The 16,933-nt window shown below is 34.6% G+C and overlaps 1 protein-coding gene across 5 annotated transcripts in view; it reads left to right on the forward strand.

Annotated features, from left to right (window-relative positions):
• The first annotated feature begins 7,973 nt into the window (after positions 1 to 7,973).
• Positions 7,974 to 16,933, forward strand: part of LOC117119982 (fibropellin-1-like) — a 19,338-nt gene continuing 10,378 nt past the window's right edge. For 3 of the 5 annotated variants that reach the window (XM_033264967.1, XM_033264969.1, XM_033264971.1), the window contains exons 1-6: positions 7,974 to 8,087; positions 9,872 to 10,060; positions 10,275 to 10,439; positions 11,220 to 11,303; positions 15,643 to 15,762; positions 16,340 to 16,459. In XM_033264967.1, the coding sequence (XP_033120858.1) occupies positions 9,946 to 10,060; positions 10,275 to 10,439; positions 11,220 to 11,303; positions 15,643 to 15,762; positions 16,340 to 16,459 (604 nt within the window). In that variant the 5' untranslated portion in view covers positions 7,974 to 8,087; positions 9,872 to 9,945. Of the gene's footprint in view, positions 8,088 to 8,841; positions 8,989 to 9,871; positions 10,061 to 10,274; positions 10,440 to 11,219; positions 11,304 to 15,642; positions 15,763 to 16,339; positions 16,460 to 16,933 lie in introns of those variants that run through there. The other 2 variants (XM_033264970.1, XM_033264968.1) reach the window with 2 other exon arrangements.

Raw genomic sequence — 16,933 nt, forward strand, 5'->3', positions numbered from 1 at the left:
GCAAATTTTAATATCTATTGAATTGAATCCAACTATTGTTATGTCTCCTAAAAATCAAACAAAACAAGAAAGACAAAAACATTTAACATACAGGTATAAAAATTATATAAATGTGAATCGAACAGATTTGGTAACATCAAAACTTTAATAATTTTCGTAAAATAAAAGAAACATTAAATTAGTTTATAGCACAATTTATATATTATTTATTTGTAACAATATTGAATACCATGTCACTGCAGTACATTGAGCTTGGTAAGGAAATGAAAAATTGTTATTATGGGGATAAGAAACTTGAGCGCTAAATCAAAGTTTAGATATAGGAATGTGAATCATGATTTTTGAAATACAACACATCTCACCAGGAACGTGTTCATGGGGGAGCCGTGGGAGTATGCCCCCCCCCCCCCACCCACTTTGTACACTGTATTTTAAAGTTTGTTTTTGCTAGCTAATAGATAGCAAATTCTTTCCTAGGATAACTTCTAAATTACTTCTAAAATATGTAAATATGAATCAACACACGTTATACATAATACTATACTGTAATTACAACACATACGCCTAAGCGTGAATTGTTTACGCAAATTAGAATAAAATAATAAAATACAAATAGAACATGGTTTGTTATAACTCATTTTGCTGACGTACCGTACAATATGTAATAGTGATAGTCAACTCCGAGGACGACATGTCTCTTTTATGTAATTACAAATTAGAAAAAAAAAAAAAAAAAAAAAAAGACACGGAGTTTGATATGATGATTTAAATGCTGTACAATTTCTAATTCACTCCTTCTACTATTTTATGACCCGTGCTCTGATAAAACCCACAAAAAACGTTTATTATTAATAAAAGTCAAAAGCTACCCTGTTAGTAACCCTGGAAGATTCATTGGAATAAACGATAACGCAAAAAATAGCATTTTCGGGATTATATAGCAGCTTTACCGCTAAGGGGGATGAAATCAGCTTAAATTCGCCTTAAATCCACGAGTCCCAAGCCAGGTCTTTTAAGATACAGAAATGTGATAATGTATTGGTCAGTATTGTTTTTATTCTTTTTCAAGCTTTTATGAAGTTTAATACTACTGTAGTAGTAATAATAATGTGAATGACGATAATGATGGTGACATAATAGTTAGGGTAATAATATTAATAATATTGAAGAAAATTGTTCTAAAAGCGAAAAGAAATTTGTTAATTTGTCCAATCATTTTTGTTATTGTAGTTAAAGCTTAGTCAGGCCTAAGTTGTCCTGGGTTACCTGCTTGCCGATAATCCCTGATAACACGTCATGAGAAATTTGTTGGCGCTTAATTTTTATTGTTGGCGCTTCATTTTTACTAAATAATGATGATGAATTTTACTATATACAAAAGTGTCATTTCCGGCCATCTAGAGGTACTATTTTCTTACCTCAGCCTCAACTAAAGTGGGGCTGAAGTGGTTGAGAACTCGCAGCTTTGAAGTATGTAAAGTAGAATATACAGTACATCACAGACAATATTTTTAAGTTTTATTTTTTCTATGATACATCTCACATATTAATTAGATCTCTATGGTTGCTGAAGATCCCTTGATAAATGATAAGAAATTTGTTGGCACTTTATTTTGACTACATATAAAATGGTGAGTGAATTGATAATGATGAATTTTGCTATATAAAGGTGACATTTCCGGCCATCTAGAGGTAATTTCCTCAAATTTTCGCGCCTCAGGCACAACCATGGTGGGTCGACCCTATATCTGTGGAAGTCCCTCCCTGGGTCACCTCTCTGTTGAGTTCCTGGATTCGCCACTATTGTGTAATTATTATTATAATTATTGTTAGGCCTACTAATATTATGTATGATGTGTCTATTGCAATTTTCACAGTCCTAAAGCGTCTAGAATGCGGTACCTCCCAGCCGTCTTCGCCCCCTGGACACTCACCAGGAGTCATCCCCCAGGCCCCACCGGGGTACTTGGCGTAGGGAGGGGGATGATGTAGTCACGCCCGAACACAACCCGCTCAGTACTACGTACCTCACACGACGGTCTTCTAAATTAACATAATTCGTGACATTTTCAGATTATGGACATTTTTTGTTCAAATTTGAAAACAAGCAAAACCTTGATTTTTATTACTATATTTATATTCAAAATCAGACTGTTCATTTAGATATCTTTTGTAGCATTTGTAATAAAATGGGATAATAAAAGTGTCTTCTAAAGCGTGTTTATTATAAGATAACCAGCAAGCATCTTACCACTAAGCTATTCAACTCCTCTCTGACCTTAATGTTTGTACTTAGTTTTGTTGTTTACACGACCAAAACAACTCCACTCCCTAAACCTCATATTGAGATTTAGTTTGTGTAAAGCATTGTGTGTGTGTGTGTGTGTGTGTTTGTTTGTCTTGTGTGAAGGATTTTCACCCACAAGTACGACAGTGATATTTTTTATTCATAATCCTTGGTGCATGTGTTGTGTGCCTAAAGTAAATATATAAACATCAATAAAATACCTTCTAAGGCAGATCACACTTAAAACAAGGGACAAAAGTATAGTACAAAAGAAAATTAGATATTGCGTCTCTTAAAAAGCATGATAAACTTATAACAGGAATCAGAATATCAAAATCATGGGCACCAACTAAAAAGACAAATTTATTAAAGTCATTTAAATTATCAATATTTGATGTTGTCCTTCACTAATTGAATTAAATAATTCATTACGAAAATCAGAATAAAAAGAACATTTTTATAAAAAAAATGAAATTCATCTTCGATCTCATTTCTACCACAGAAGGTACCGTACACATACTGTGTTAGGAAGAGGAATAACTGGAGTGGTATGGCGCCCCCACTCAGTCATGAGGGAGTGGGTTATAAGTTTAGTAACGTTGCAACGCGTATCGATATCAAAGAGATTACAATACTTTTCATGGGTAAATGTGTTTTAAAAAGACAATACGTCCACATTTTATAATGGTTATTAGTGATATCATTAAGCCAACCAAAACAAAATTCATCATGTAATTTGTCAATAACATTACCCTTTAGCTGAGATGCACTAAGTGAGTTGGGGTTTGTCCAAACATTTAACAAATTACAATGATGAAGTAAAGAATGAATACAGGATTATTTTGATACAGGTTGCTATTATCAAGCATTGAGTAAACAACAAAGAGACTTGTACCCTTTCCTACATTTTTCATTGAGGTCGCGCCAATATTTAGCAGAAAGTCTAAGCATTTTAAATAAAATATGATAACTACTATAAAACTACCAAGTTCGCCAAGGACCGCATTGTTTGTAGTCCATTTGTTAACACCAATAATAGTTTTGCACATTTTAACATGTAACAGTTCAACAATGAAGCTGGACCCAATATTATGAAGATTATTATGTTTCAATTTTTTTAAAAAGATACGGCAGCATCGTTCACATCGCTCACTAAGATCTGCATCTAAAAACCAGCCCCCCCCCCTTTTGGGAGGTAAAAAAGAAAAAAGAAAGAAAAAAAGAAAGAAAAAAAGAAAGAAAAAGAAAAAAATGATAGCCCAGAACGCCTCAAATGTTATTTTCGAGTGTCTAGAACACCAAATTTTCGCGGGGGCATGCCCCCGGACCCCCTAGGACGTTGTTGTCTCGATCGGCCCAACTTTCGGCCCCCCCTTTTGGACATCTCTGGATCCGCCCCTGATAATTACCAACCTTCTCGCATCGTGCGGGACGGTCCCGCATTTCAAAGTGATTTTGGATGAAACCCGCAATTTGTAGACACACATGCGTGATCATACTTTTTCACGCATTTAGAACAAGTCTATGCGTGATAACGAATTATCACAAATTCAGGGGAAAATGTATTTAAAAGAAGAAATTTTGAAAACAGCCAACCACGCCCTTAGTAGAATCTATATAGTCGCGTGCGGATGCGTGTATATTGTCACAAAAAAATTATATGGCTGGAACTCGGGCCCCCACCAGGGTTCCGCCCCGTAAACCATAGAGGAATAAGTTTAAATCAAATGAGTGCCATAAAGTTCAATTAATTTAATCATCATGTTTGTAACAACCACCATTATTATACACACACAGGCTTGTGGTTAAACTATATGTAGCCAGCAGACTGAACGTCTACTTGTTTTAATTACCTTTTTTTTAATGTAATATTCTTTGTTCTAACAGTTTTTCTTTTTCTAGTTTTAATTAATATACCTTTACCATAGTCTGGGTCCAGTCAATCCTTTTCACACCTACCTCTATACCTTAAATGCTTAAACCCACATGGTAAACTATTCTCGTAGATAAGATCTTCTATTATAAGTGCCTGCTTTTGCAAGAGTCTCGAATTGGTAATTGCCGAATAAACATTTAAACTTTCTGACATATACATTGTTGTACTGACTCTGTATGTTATAGTGTGTTTTTGTTATGTTATAGTCTATACCCGTTACATATATAAATAACTATTATTGTCATAAATGTATTTTTTAATTGTAAAAATATACTAAAACTGGACACTAGGCATACAGTATTGCCCTCTTTATAAGGATTGAATACAAAGTAGGCCTATATATTTAACAGGACACGAAATTTAATTAAAACAATTTCTACTCCAGTATAGTTAGGTCTAACTTCACCATTCAAATACAAAATATATACATCCATATCATTACAAATCTGCAAAATATAACTCAGCATAATGTAAATATAAGGCCGGGTGACAACGGGCCTGGGTGGCAACCGGCCGGGCGGCAAAAGGCCGTGGTAGAAGGCCGGGTGGCAACGGGCCTAGGGTGGAAAAAAGCCGGGTGGCAAAGGCCGGGTAGCAAAAGGGCTGGCCAGCGGTAGTTGTAGTGTTTCCATGTCATAAAGCATGGCTGGTTGCACAACCATCTCTTTAGTATATTTTTCCTTTTACTCTTTGGTGGTATTCTCTTATCGCACAACACCCCGGACACTCTTTTTCCAGTTTTTCCATCCACTCTGTATTCTCCTGTTTACTTCCTGTTTACTATTACATATCCATAGATTAAATTACATTAGTTATGAATAACATTTCTTTTATATTTATTTTATTTTCCATTTAAATACCGGTATTGAAAAATAACAATAATTTAATCAATAAATTAACATAAATCATGCATTTTTTTTATACCTACAATGGAAGCAACACTGACTGGAGCTACGTGATTTCCAATGAACAGCTATACGAAATCACACGCACACAATCACTAGACGAATATGTGTACACACAACAACATAACTGGATTGGTCATGTGATACGAAAAGAAAACGATCATCCGACCAAAATTCTCAGGTTCCATGATACACCACTGAAAAGAGGCAGAAAAATTCCATCTATTCTCCACAGAGTTGTGAAGAAAAGCCACTTAGATAAAGGAAACTTTATCAGGGATGCCTTCAAAAGAAAACTCAAGTAACAACCACCTCGTTTTAACTGCATTGATTTTAACCCATTTCATATTAATTTACTGCATTATACTGTTCTCCTCTATGATAATGACAATGTTGCTGTTGGTTCGCTAGTATCCTTCTAATGACAACCTTAAGTCAATGTCTGCCAAATGTCTGTGAAAAGACGGCTATTTGTACCAGTATCAGTACATAATTTAGTTGTGGCCACTTTCACGGAATTTATGAATTTATTTAATTTTCTTATTGATACACCAAGTGAGTCAATCACAATTACATGGTTTGGTTTTCTACAGTGCTTTTTGGGAGGTTTTTGTAGTTTACCAACCCTTTAACCCTATCATAATTACCCAACCCTCATAATTACACTCTATTTTAATTATTAGAATAATTGCCATAACTTACATACTGGTAACTATAGAAAAATAGAGTGTACTCAGTTATTTAATATAGTTTTGAAAATTACGTTTCTGCTATTTTAGAGCATTTAAATAGTTAAAACAAATTTATTTAAGAAGAAAGTCATTATTATTACCGTACTTAATTTTATAGTTGGGGCCATATTCAGGGCTGGCGGAACGTTTTTCAAAGTGGGGGGGCCCCACTTATAAGCAGGCGCGTAACAGGGGTCTTGGGTCAGGGGGGTGGCGGCAAAGGTAATAATTTTCTCGGTTAGTAATTTATGACTTGGTGTGATACCCCCCCCCCCCCACATAGGGCTTATTTTATTATTACACACGTGTGTTTGAAACTAAATATAAGCATTTTCATCGTGGTTTTATTTATTACAATCATAGGCCTATTCTTTCACCATCATTACACATTGAGGCCCTTCTTTTAGGTAAAACGATCTATCTTAAAAATTTTCTTTCTCAAGTTTGGGACTATTATGTTTTTAAATAACTTAGAAGGCAAAGGAGAGCAAGCACAAGCTTTAACATTAAAAAAATGTTTTGTTTTTTTAATTCTAATTTCGTCGGAATTGATCAAAATTCCCTAAAATGTGCAATTTTTTAGAGGAAATTGGCCTACCTCAACAAGAAATGCTCTTATGTTATATATGGCCACACTCGTTTTTTTAAACTCATGAATATAAGCATTTTCCTTATGGATTTATTTATTACAAACATATTCTTTCAACATCATTACACATTGAGGCCCTTCTTTTGTAAACGATCTATCCTTAAATTTTCTTTCTTGAGTTTGGGACTATGTGTTATAATTTATAAGGCAAATGAGAGGAAGCACAAGCTTTAAGATTAAAAAATGCGCGCGTAGCGCGCGAAAAAAAGTTGTTTTCTAATTTCGTCGGAATTGATCAAAACTCCCTAAAATGTGCAATTTTTAGAGGAAATTGGCCTACCTCAAAAAACATTGGATTTAAAATTTGAGATTTTCAGGCACTTTCCCGGGTGAAAAGGGCATTCAATGGGGAAAGATTTTCACAGATGGATATTTTCCCCTTGTCCCCCGGTGGTTACGCCACTGCGGAGAATACCTGGCGGCCTAGATCAAATGCGATATGGACACTTTTTGAAGTGGAGAAGGGGTTGCAGGCCGGGGTATTGTGATATCTGTTCATTATATCTTCCTTTTTATTATTTTATTTTTATTTTTATTTCATTTCATCAGACCAACAGCGAATCATCGCCACTAACAGGCTGGTAAAATATATAAAATTTAAATACAGTATATCAAATATATAGACGAAAGAGTACAAAAATCTCACCTATTCAAATGATTAATAATAATAGAACGAAATATAGACAAACTATTGTGAAAAATGTCAATATTAGAGGTTAAAATAAGAGAATTATATTGAAGAGAAAGTCTAGAAATAAAACTACGTTTACAGATATCAACTCTACAAAAGGGGACATTAAAGGTAGGACAAGAACGAAGACCTCTAGAATTAACATGCAAACCAAATTCTTGTCTTTATTTTTCTCTTTTCTTTTCCTTTTCCCTTTCTTTTTCTTTCCCCTTCTTTCTCTTTCCCTCCCTCTCTCCTCTTTCTTTTCTCTTCTTACCCAGCCCGGTACGACGGCTTGGTCAGCCCGGTAAAAACCGTCAGGGGGGGCAGTCTTCCCCCCCTGGCCCCGCCTTTTACGCCACTGCTTATGGAATATGAATCATGCAGATCTGGAATCAAATCTAGGTGGTGGGGTCAACATTCCTCCCCCGGGAAAATTTTGATTTCTAGATGGCGGGAAATGACCTTTCTCGACTTTTTGAGCTAGGTGTCTAATGACTTTGTTCTTCAAAATTCAAGGTTTCCCCCTCATGATCGAAAACGGTACGGTAAGGTAAACTTTCTCATTACAGTAAATAGGCCTGTTATGTCGGGGGGGGGGGGGGGGGGGGGGGGGGGGCCCGGGCCCCCGCTTCCGCCGGCCATGATATTTACCTACCTGTCATTTGGGGCCATTTTTAACGCACACCCATTTTGTATCACTCTTCTGCTGAGCTTTTGTACCTACATTGTAGATCCTCTGTTGGGTCGTTATAGTTCATTTAACAAGAAAAGTTATAAACTATTCTTTGCATGCAATATCAAAAGACCACAGTTTGTTTTCTTATCATTATTATTGTGTTTATGCATACTGCTAAAACGTTATGCACTGTAGCTTATATGAGGCCATGTTTCTCAAAGGCACTACTGGTAAGTACCTGTAATCTCACGTAAATAATTTAGAGCAGTTAAATGATACGGAATTGAGCCACTAGGGCCCTGGTATTCAACTAAATATTTTGAATCCGACCCGTGCGATTTTAACCCATTTCATATTAATTTACTGCATTATACTGTTCTCCTCTATGATAATGACAATGTTGCTGTTGGTTCGCTAAAAAGCAGTATCCTTCTAATGACAACCTTAAGTCAATGTCTGCCAAATGTCTGTGAAAAGAGGGCTATTTGTACCAGTACCAGTACATAATTTAGTTGTGGCCACTTTCACGGAATTTATGAATTTATTTAATTTTCTTATTGATATACCAAGTGAGTCAATCACAATTACATGGTTTGGTTTTCTACAGTGTGTTTTGGGAGGTTTTTGTAGTTTACCAACCCTTTAACCCTATCATAATTACCCAACCCTCATAATTACACTCTATTTTAATTATTAGAATAATTGCCATAACTTACATACTGGTAACTATAGAAAAATAGAGTGTACTCAGTTATTTAATATAGTTTTGAAAATTACGTTTCTGCTATTTTAGAGCATTTAAATAGTTAAAACAAATTTATTTAAGAAGAAAGTCATTTTTATTACCGTACTTAATTTTATAGTTGGGGCCATATTTACCTACCTGTCATTTGGGGCCATATTTACCTACCTGTCATTTGGGGCCATTTTTACCGCACACCCATTTTGTATCACTCTTCTGCTGAGCTTTTGTACCTACATTGTAGATCCCCTGTTGGGTCATTATAGTTCATTTAACAATATCAAAAGACCACAGTTTGTTTTCTTATCATTATTATTGTGTTTATGCATACTGCTAAAACGTTATGCACTGTAGCTTATATGAGGCCATGTTTCTCAAAAGCACTACTGGTAAGTATCTGTAATCTCATGTAAATAATTTAGAGCAGTTAAATGATACGGAATAGAGCCACTAGGGCCCTGGTATTCAACCAAAAATTTTGAATCCGACCCGTGCGACGACATTGAAAAATAAATCATTTTCCGGCCGTATTTTAGAACACAAGAGAATTTTTTTTTCTGACCACCTACTTTGGCTTTTTCTGAGTGTAGCTCACTGTATCCAGTGGCGTAGATTGCCTATTGACATAGGGAGGGGGAATCTAATAAAGGGGAATAATAAAAAATGCTTGTTTGGCCACTTTTTGGGAAATTGGTAGGTCTACAGGTAAAGGTTTTTTGTTGTTTTTTTTTTTGTACCAATAATGTGTTTATGCCCAAAAAGTAGAAGATACAACCAAGACCATTTTTTAAATCAATGCCGAAACACAATTTCATACATTTTGTGTCGGTCGGGCGTGGTCAGCACAGTAATTTTTTTGTTATTTGGCCTAAAGCCGGGCACTCACTGCGCACGACGGTCGTCGGCCGACGCGAAGAACGCAACGGATAGTTTTTAATGTCGATCCGTTCAGACGCCACCGACAAATCCGCAGACGGTGTCGCTTTGTCTATCGATCACAGAGAACGGAGTTGGATTTGTCGTGCGACCGTCGTACCACGCACTGATTGCCCGGCTTTATGCTCCACTTCAAAGCAAACAACCAGACCAGCTTTACTTTAAAACATCGATTTTTGTTGTTTTTGTTGATCGTTGACTTATGTTATGTACCAATTGTATTATGCATTAAGTCTGAATAATGAATGAATGAGTATATAAATTTATGTCAATTCTGGTCATAAGTTGTGTACCTTTTAAAAGTAACTCCCAACTTATATATTTGTTTTTAAATAGATATTACTTCATTAATTTCATTGAACGGTCTTTACCAGTGGAAGATCTCAAAGCAGCGAATCATATGAAGCATTATGAATATTTTTATGAGGTTTTCAACGTTTAATGGAAAACATATAAATACTGCTATGCATAATTTACTTTTGGCTTTCATTGTTTTACTAAGCTTTTGTAAGACATCAGGACAAGGTATTTATTTTCTTTTTTTTTTAACAAGAATTTAATCTTTAAATAATACTTTTAGGAAGCATGTGAACTTTTTCTGAAAAACTGTTTAACATACGGATGGTATTTTACTGGTTAGAAGAATATCAAAATAATGTACCGGTATCTTGCTAAGCACAGCCTGTATGAAAATACACTAATAATGAAATTTAATTATACTAATTTCTGCCTTTTACAGAGGATTGTATGTTACCTGTTGAATCAAGAATGTGTTCAGCAGGAGACCCAATATTGCGATTTTATTACGAACACATAATTGGAAATTGCTTACCTTTTGCATATTATTGTGATGGCAATAGTAACAACTTTGAAACAATTCAACAGTGCCAACTTGCTTGCACAGGTTAGGTAAACATTACTTTACCTTTGATTGTATTTACAAGGTGAAACGGTAAACAAACAATTAAATATTTTACGACACTAGTCCTGACTTTTTATTAATATTATCAGTTTTTACTTTAGTATATTGTAAGAAAATTACATCATAACACACATCTTGTCATTATTGCATTTAAAATATATTTCCGAGTAATCGACCTATTTTGATGAGGTTTACCGTATAATTTGCTATTATGTTAGGTGCCACGTTTTGTTTCAAGGCATTAGGCCTAGTCTTATGACTGATTTTTTGCCACTCCAATCCACCAATGATACACCAAGACACAAAGGCATTGTGGCTATGCCGCAATAATCATAATCAAATGAATAAATTACAAAATCACGAATAAAAGATTTAAAAGGACAATTTATCTGTCCACAAAAGGTGAATAGGATATAGTTGCTGACCTGTAAGTGTTCAATACTGTATTACAGTAAAAGTTGTCTGGAATTACGTTCAATGGTCTTGTAAACTTTAACTTTGTATACAGATGTTCTAATATAAATAATTATTGAAATTAGAACAATTTATAGTGTTTTGGTTTGGTGGTTTTATTCTCTTGTGTGCGTTATTTTGATAATGTTGAATCTCATAGAGTTGACTAAAAGTAAACCAGATTTAATAATGCTCCACTAATTATTTAGGTCTTTAACCTTTTGTTATGCATTATTAGAACCTCGTATGCTCTATAACAAGATATATGTACAATTTATTCAATAAATGATATTTTAACATATTATTTAGGAAGATCAGTCAATGCATGTGATAGTTCTCCTTGCCAAATTGATGAACAATGTGTTGACAACGTAGCCAGTGGATATTGTTGTGGTAATATTTTTCAGTGATTTATTAAATATATTATTTATAATGATATTTTATTGTTTAATTAATGTGATCATTATTTATCATCTATTCTCATCCATTATCCATCAATAACTTCATTCATCCTCATTATCATCAGCGTCATCATCATTATCGTCAACTTCGTCATCATTAGGTCACTGTATTCCTGGCATCTTCAAACTTTCATTTAATTTTTCCATTGCAGACCAAGACATCACCTTAATATCTACTGCATAACAAGGCACCCCTTATTTGCTGTTACCCTCATTTGTCTATGTATATACGCGTATTATATACGGATATGTATATATATATATATATGATAGTAATCATATTATAGATAGTAATACATATTATGAACGCCAAGCTTACGGGTTAGAATACATAATTACCATTACCGAGCATGCATTAAAAGAAAAGAAAAAAAATTAAAACCAGAGAAAATTAAAAATAAAATTTTTAAAAATAATTGAAAAATATGAGAAAAGAGAAAAAAAAGGACACTAAAGAATAGGCCTAGAGGAAAAGAAAAAGGTAACGAAGCAGAGAAAATTAAAACTGTGTAAAACCTTATTATCGGCCACGACAATCTTACAAACCGCACGAGACCGTACAGATACAAATATCTTTTTGGTACGGGTTGATCAAAATGACGTGTGTACGGGTTAACCAAACGTGGGTGCGGGTCGACCAAAGCTTGTGTACGGGTTAACCAAAGTGGGTACGGGTTGGTATGGGTACGGGTTTGTTTGGGTACGGATTGACCGACACCCGTTCAGACCAACACAAACTCTACATTCTATGGCCAGGCCTCCTTTGGCTACGCCTATATTGATCGACTGACCTCAACAAAACAGTGCCTGTGGAATTCGGAATTCGTTGTGATTCGTTGCGATCGGATTCCGTGATTATCGGGAGTAATAAAGATTGTAGTACCCAATCGCAACGGGTAACAATTGCGATATCGATTACATATCTACCCTATTCAGACTACACTCTCTTGCGATCGATTGCGATGTAATCGGTGGTAATCCAAAACTGATTACTCCCGATCGCAATCAACGAACGCATTCAGACCAACACAAAATTTACATTCTAGGGCCTAGGCCTCCGGTCTATGTTGCCTGACCTCAACCAAACATGCCTGTGGAATTCGTTGTGATCAGATTCGTTGATAATCAGGAGTAATAAAGATTGTAGCACCCAATCGCAACGGGCTACAATTGCGATATTGATTACATATCGACTACTATTGGTGAGCTTTCACACACGATTTTACTTTGCGATTGGGTGCGATTGGGTGTCGCAATTGCTACAACCGATCGCAATGCGATGCTAGTCTGAATGGGGTATGAGAACATCATACACCTACAGATTTTAAATTCTGGAAGTGCAGTGTGACGGCGCACTAAAACAACACCAAACAAAAAAAACAAACCTTGCAATACGTCAATTTTCAACGATTTAACACATTATGCCTGCAATGTGGGTCTAAGAAGAAATAAACAGTATTTGAACGTCGGTAGGCCTACTTTGAATGTGGACTTAAAACATCATTTGATAACCAGGCCCAGGCCCTAGTTAATGACGCAGCGAGATATCAGCTAAGTATCGTCGCCATTCAGGAACACCACCTGGAAGGATCGGGACTTATTCAATTCAGTTCAACACTGACCATAACAGCAAGTATGTGTTCTACTACACAGGAACACAGAATAATAGATATCATGGAATCGGAATATTAACAGCAACCTAGAAGCAGAATTTAAAGACATCTGATAGAATTTGCACTGCTAGAATACGATTGGAAACGGGTAAGCCGAGAGCAAAGCAATTGACAAGACTCAGGTTCCTCCATTTTATCGCAGTATCTCCTACATTAAAAGCTAGTGAGGACAACCCAGAATTAAGAGACAGGTTCTATGAACAACTAGAGGATACAATCAGTTCAATATGTGAAATATTTGCGGGAGATCTAAATGCCAAAACCGGGAAGGGACATATAGATTATCCATCTTGCATGGGTAGATATGGTAAAGGAGACGTAAATCATAATGGTGTTCACTTGTTGGAATTTGCATTACGTAATGATCTAGTCATAACAAACACTGTTTTTAAACACAAGATGGCACATAGAACGACATGGGTAAAACCAGAAAGAAAAACGGTACATAAGGATAAAGGAGGCGAAATAAGACGGAACCCATGGTATCGCAATCAAGTGGATTATAATGATTAAAATATGTCGCATGTCTCTTGTTTATGATTCGCGATCATACAGTGGTATTACCATAAACACTGATCAGAATCGTCAAAACTAAACTAGAACTTCAATGGTTTAAAGCATATTCAAAGAAAAAAAAGGAATCAGCGCTAAACTTAGCGAAATTTAAAGATAGATAAAGACAAATAAAGTATACCGGAACAAAGTTAATGAAAAACTAAACATAATACCAGAGTCAACAATACAAACAAAATGGAACAAAATAGTAAGTACATGCAAAGAGGCAGCAATTGAAGTGGTAGGATTTAAAGACAAGAAAAATAAATCGCAAAATGAAGACATCGTAAGACTATCCAATAAACAAAAGAAACTGAGCTGATATTAATGCCAATCAAGACAAAAACAAAAGGGAACTACTTCGCATAAGAAGAAATCAAACGCTAAAGAAACTCCATAACAAATTAAATCAGGAAAAGGAAGAAAATATAGAGACAAAAGTTAAAGAAATGGAAAAGTGCAAGAATAATTCAAGGAAAATGTTCGAAGCAATAAGAAGTCTAAGAATACATTCTAAAAAGAAATTGCTTATAGACAGTGAGTACGGCTTAACGTCAAACGAGAAAATACAATGTGAAATATTGACACAACATTTTAAGCAGATATACAATAAAATTGACATCAAAGAAATCGACAATATCACACCCGTCCGTTGAAATGAAAACACCATTCGCGTGCGACGAAATTGAACGTGCAGTAAAAGCTTTAAGGAATGAGAAAAGTGCAGGCTGCGATGGAATGTACGCAGAGATGATGAAGTACGCACCAACTGAAAATGTATACTCTAGTTGCTGACATGTTTAACGACATAGCGAAAACTGGAATAGCACCATCAGAAATAACAGAAGGTGTAGTAATCCCGATACAGAAACCAGGTAAAACACAAGGTCCGAATAAAAACGTGAGACCAATAACGCTCTTAACAATAATTATAAAAATTCTAGCAATCTGCATGATCAACAGAATAAGTGATAAAATAAATGACAGTATACCAAACTCGCAAGCAGCATATAGACGAGGATGTAGTACAACAGAACAAGTTTTTGCTTGCAAAGTCCTAGCAGAAAAGGCAATAACTTCAACAGATTATCAAATCATGATTCTCCTACTCGATAAGAGTAGTGCATTCGATACGGTGAAAAGAGGAGAAATAATCGAAATGTTAAAAGAAATACTAAACCAAGATGAACTACTGTTATGATTAAAATATTACTAAACGAAGTAAAATTAAAAGTACGCATAGGAAAGGAAATGGTGAATACATACCCTCAAATATTGGGATCCCACAGGGAGATTGTCTATCACCCATACTATTTACGCTCTACCTTGCCAACGCATTAAAATTCATTTGGAGAGAAAATAACCTTCAGACTTTCGCAGAATGTGGATTACATATGCAATATGCAGACGACATTTCTTTTATTGCGCGAAAAACAAAACAGATTGACAGAGTAAAAGAAATCCTACCAAATACTTAAAAAAAGTATAACTTAACAATCAATAGTAATAAAACAGAAGAGTACATTATCGCCAGGGGAGAAAATGCAAATTGACATAAATGTAAATATCTGGGAACTATCCTATAGACAAATAAAGATATCAACAGAAGAAAGACCTTAGCAATGGTAGCATACGAACAAAATTAAATATGCCTTAGAAAATAAGAAAATGTCGACAGAGATAAAAAATCAAACTTTTTGAAACATATATTAGCAGTATCTTCCTATATAATGCCGAAAACCGGGACAACGGATAAGTACATAGAGGAAAAAATAGACATATTTCAGTGCAAACTCATAAGGAAACTACAGTATTAAATATAAAATGGTATCACAAAGTGACAAACCAGAGGCTGTACGAACTAACCACCATCAGGTACACCTGCACATGCCCAAGTTCGTATACTGGCACACGTTGCGAAACACTTGGTAGTCAGTAGTAGTACTCTTGCCTTAATTGAGAACATGTAATAGTCTGATGTTGGTAGATCATCATGTTAATTGAAAACCTTTAGTGAAATTGGATTATATTTTTTCTCCATAGTTTCATCAAATCCATGTAGCAGTTCTCCTTGTCTTAATGGAGGGGCATGTAACAATTTTGTAACATCATACACCTGCACATGCCCAACCTCGTATACTGGCACACGTTGCGAAACACTTGGTAAATACTGATTTAACATTTTTTTGTTTAACAGGAAGTGAAAATGACAAATTTATCTTCTTGTTTTTGAAATAAGTTTGGTTTTATTTCCTTTAATGTTTTTATTGTAAATTCTTTGTAAAATGTTTTGTAAAATTTTGTTTTATATTATTGATTTACTCTAAATAATTATCACTAACCAATTTATATTGTATAAATGTTAATTACTTTGTTATAGAGAATAGATGTGATGTAATATATCAGTAAATGCCTTTTTAACTCAGAATCCTGCCATATATTAAAGTTTTCCACTGTTTTTTTATATTACGTATTTCAAAAAATAACTTATCATGCATCTTGATTTATTTTCTTGACAATACCCCTTAAACACTGGAAAACTAATGGTTTATGCAAAAAATGTTCTTAATTGTATGCTTTGTTTTATATTTTAAGTAACATTGGCATAGTTGCTGTTCTTTTTGTGTAGTCAGTAGTTGTACTCTTGCCTTAATTTAGAACATGTAATAGTCTGATGTTGGTGGATCATCATGTTAATTGAAAACCTTTAGTGGAATTGGATTATATTTTTTCTCCACAGTTTCATCAAATCCATGTAACAGTTCTCCTTGTCTTAATGGAGGAGCATGTAACAATTTTGTAACATCATACACCTGCACATGCCCAACCTCGTATACTGGCACACGTTGCGAAACACTTGGTAAATACTGATTTAACATTTTTTTGTTTAACAGGAAGTGAAAATGACAAATTTATCTTCTTGTTTTTGAAATAAGTTTGGTTTTATTTCCTTTAATGTTTTTATTGTAAATTCTTTGTAAAATGTTTTGTAAAATTTTGTTTTATATTATTGATTTGCTCTAAATAATGATCACTAACCAATTTATGTTGTATAAATGTTAATTACTTTGTTATAGAGAATAGATGTGATGTAATATATCAGTAAATGTCTTTTTAACTCAGAATCCTGCCGAATATTACATTTTTCCACTGTTTTTTATATTATGTATTTCGAAAATAACTTATCTTGCATCTTGATTTATTTTCTTGACAATACCCCTTAAACACTGGAAAACTAATGGTTTATGCAACAAATGTGCTTAATTGGATGCTTTGTTTTATATTTTAAGTAACATTGGCATAGTTGCTGTTCTTTTTGTGTAGTCAGTAATTG

The sequence above is a fragment of the Anneissia japonica genome, unplaced genomic scaffold (assembly GCF_011630105.1).
Source record: "Anneissia japonica isolate Jap-2015-1 unplaced genomic scaffold, ASM1163010v1 scaffold2774_len142755_cov157, whole genome shotgun sequence".
Lineage (NCBI taxonomy): Eukaryota > Metazoa > Echinodermata > Crinoidea > Comatulida > Comatulidae > Anneissia > Anneissia japonica.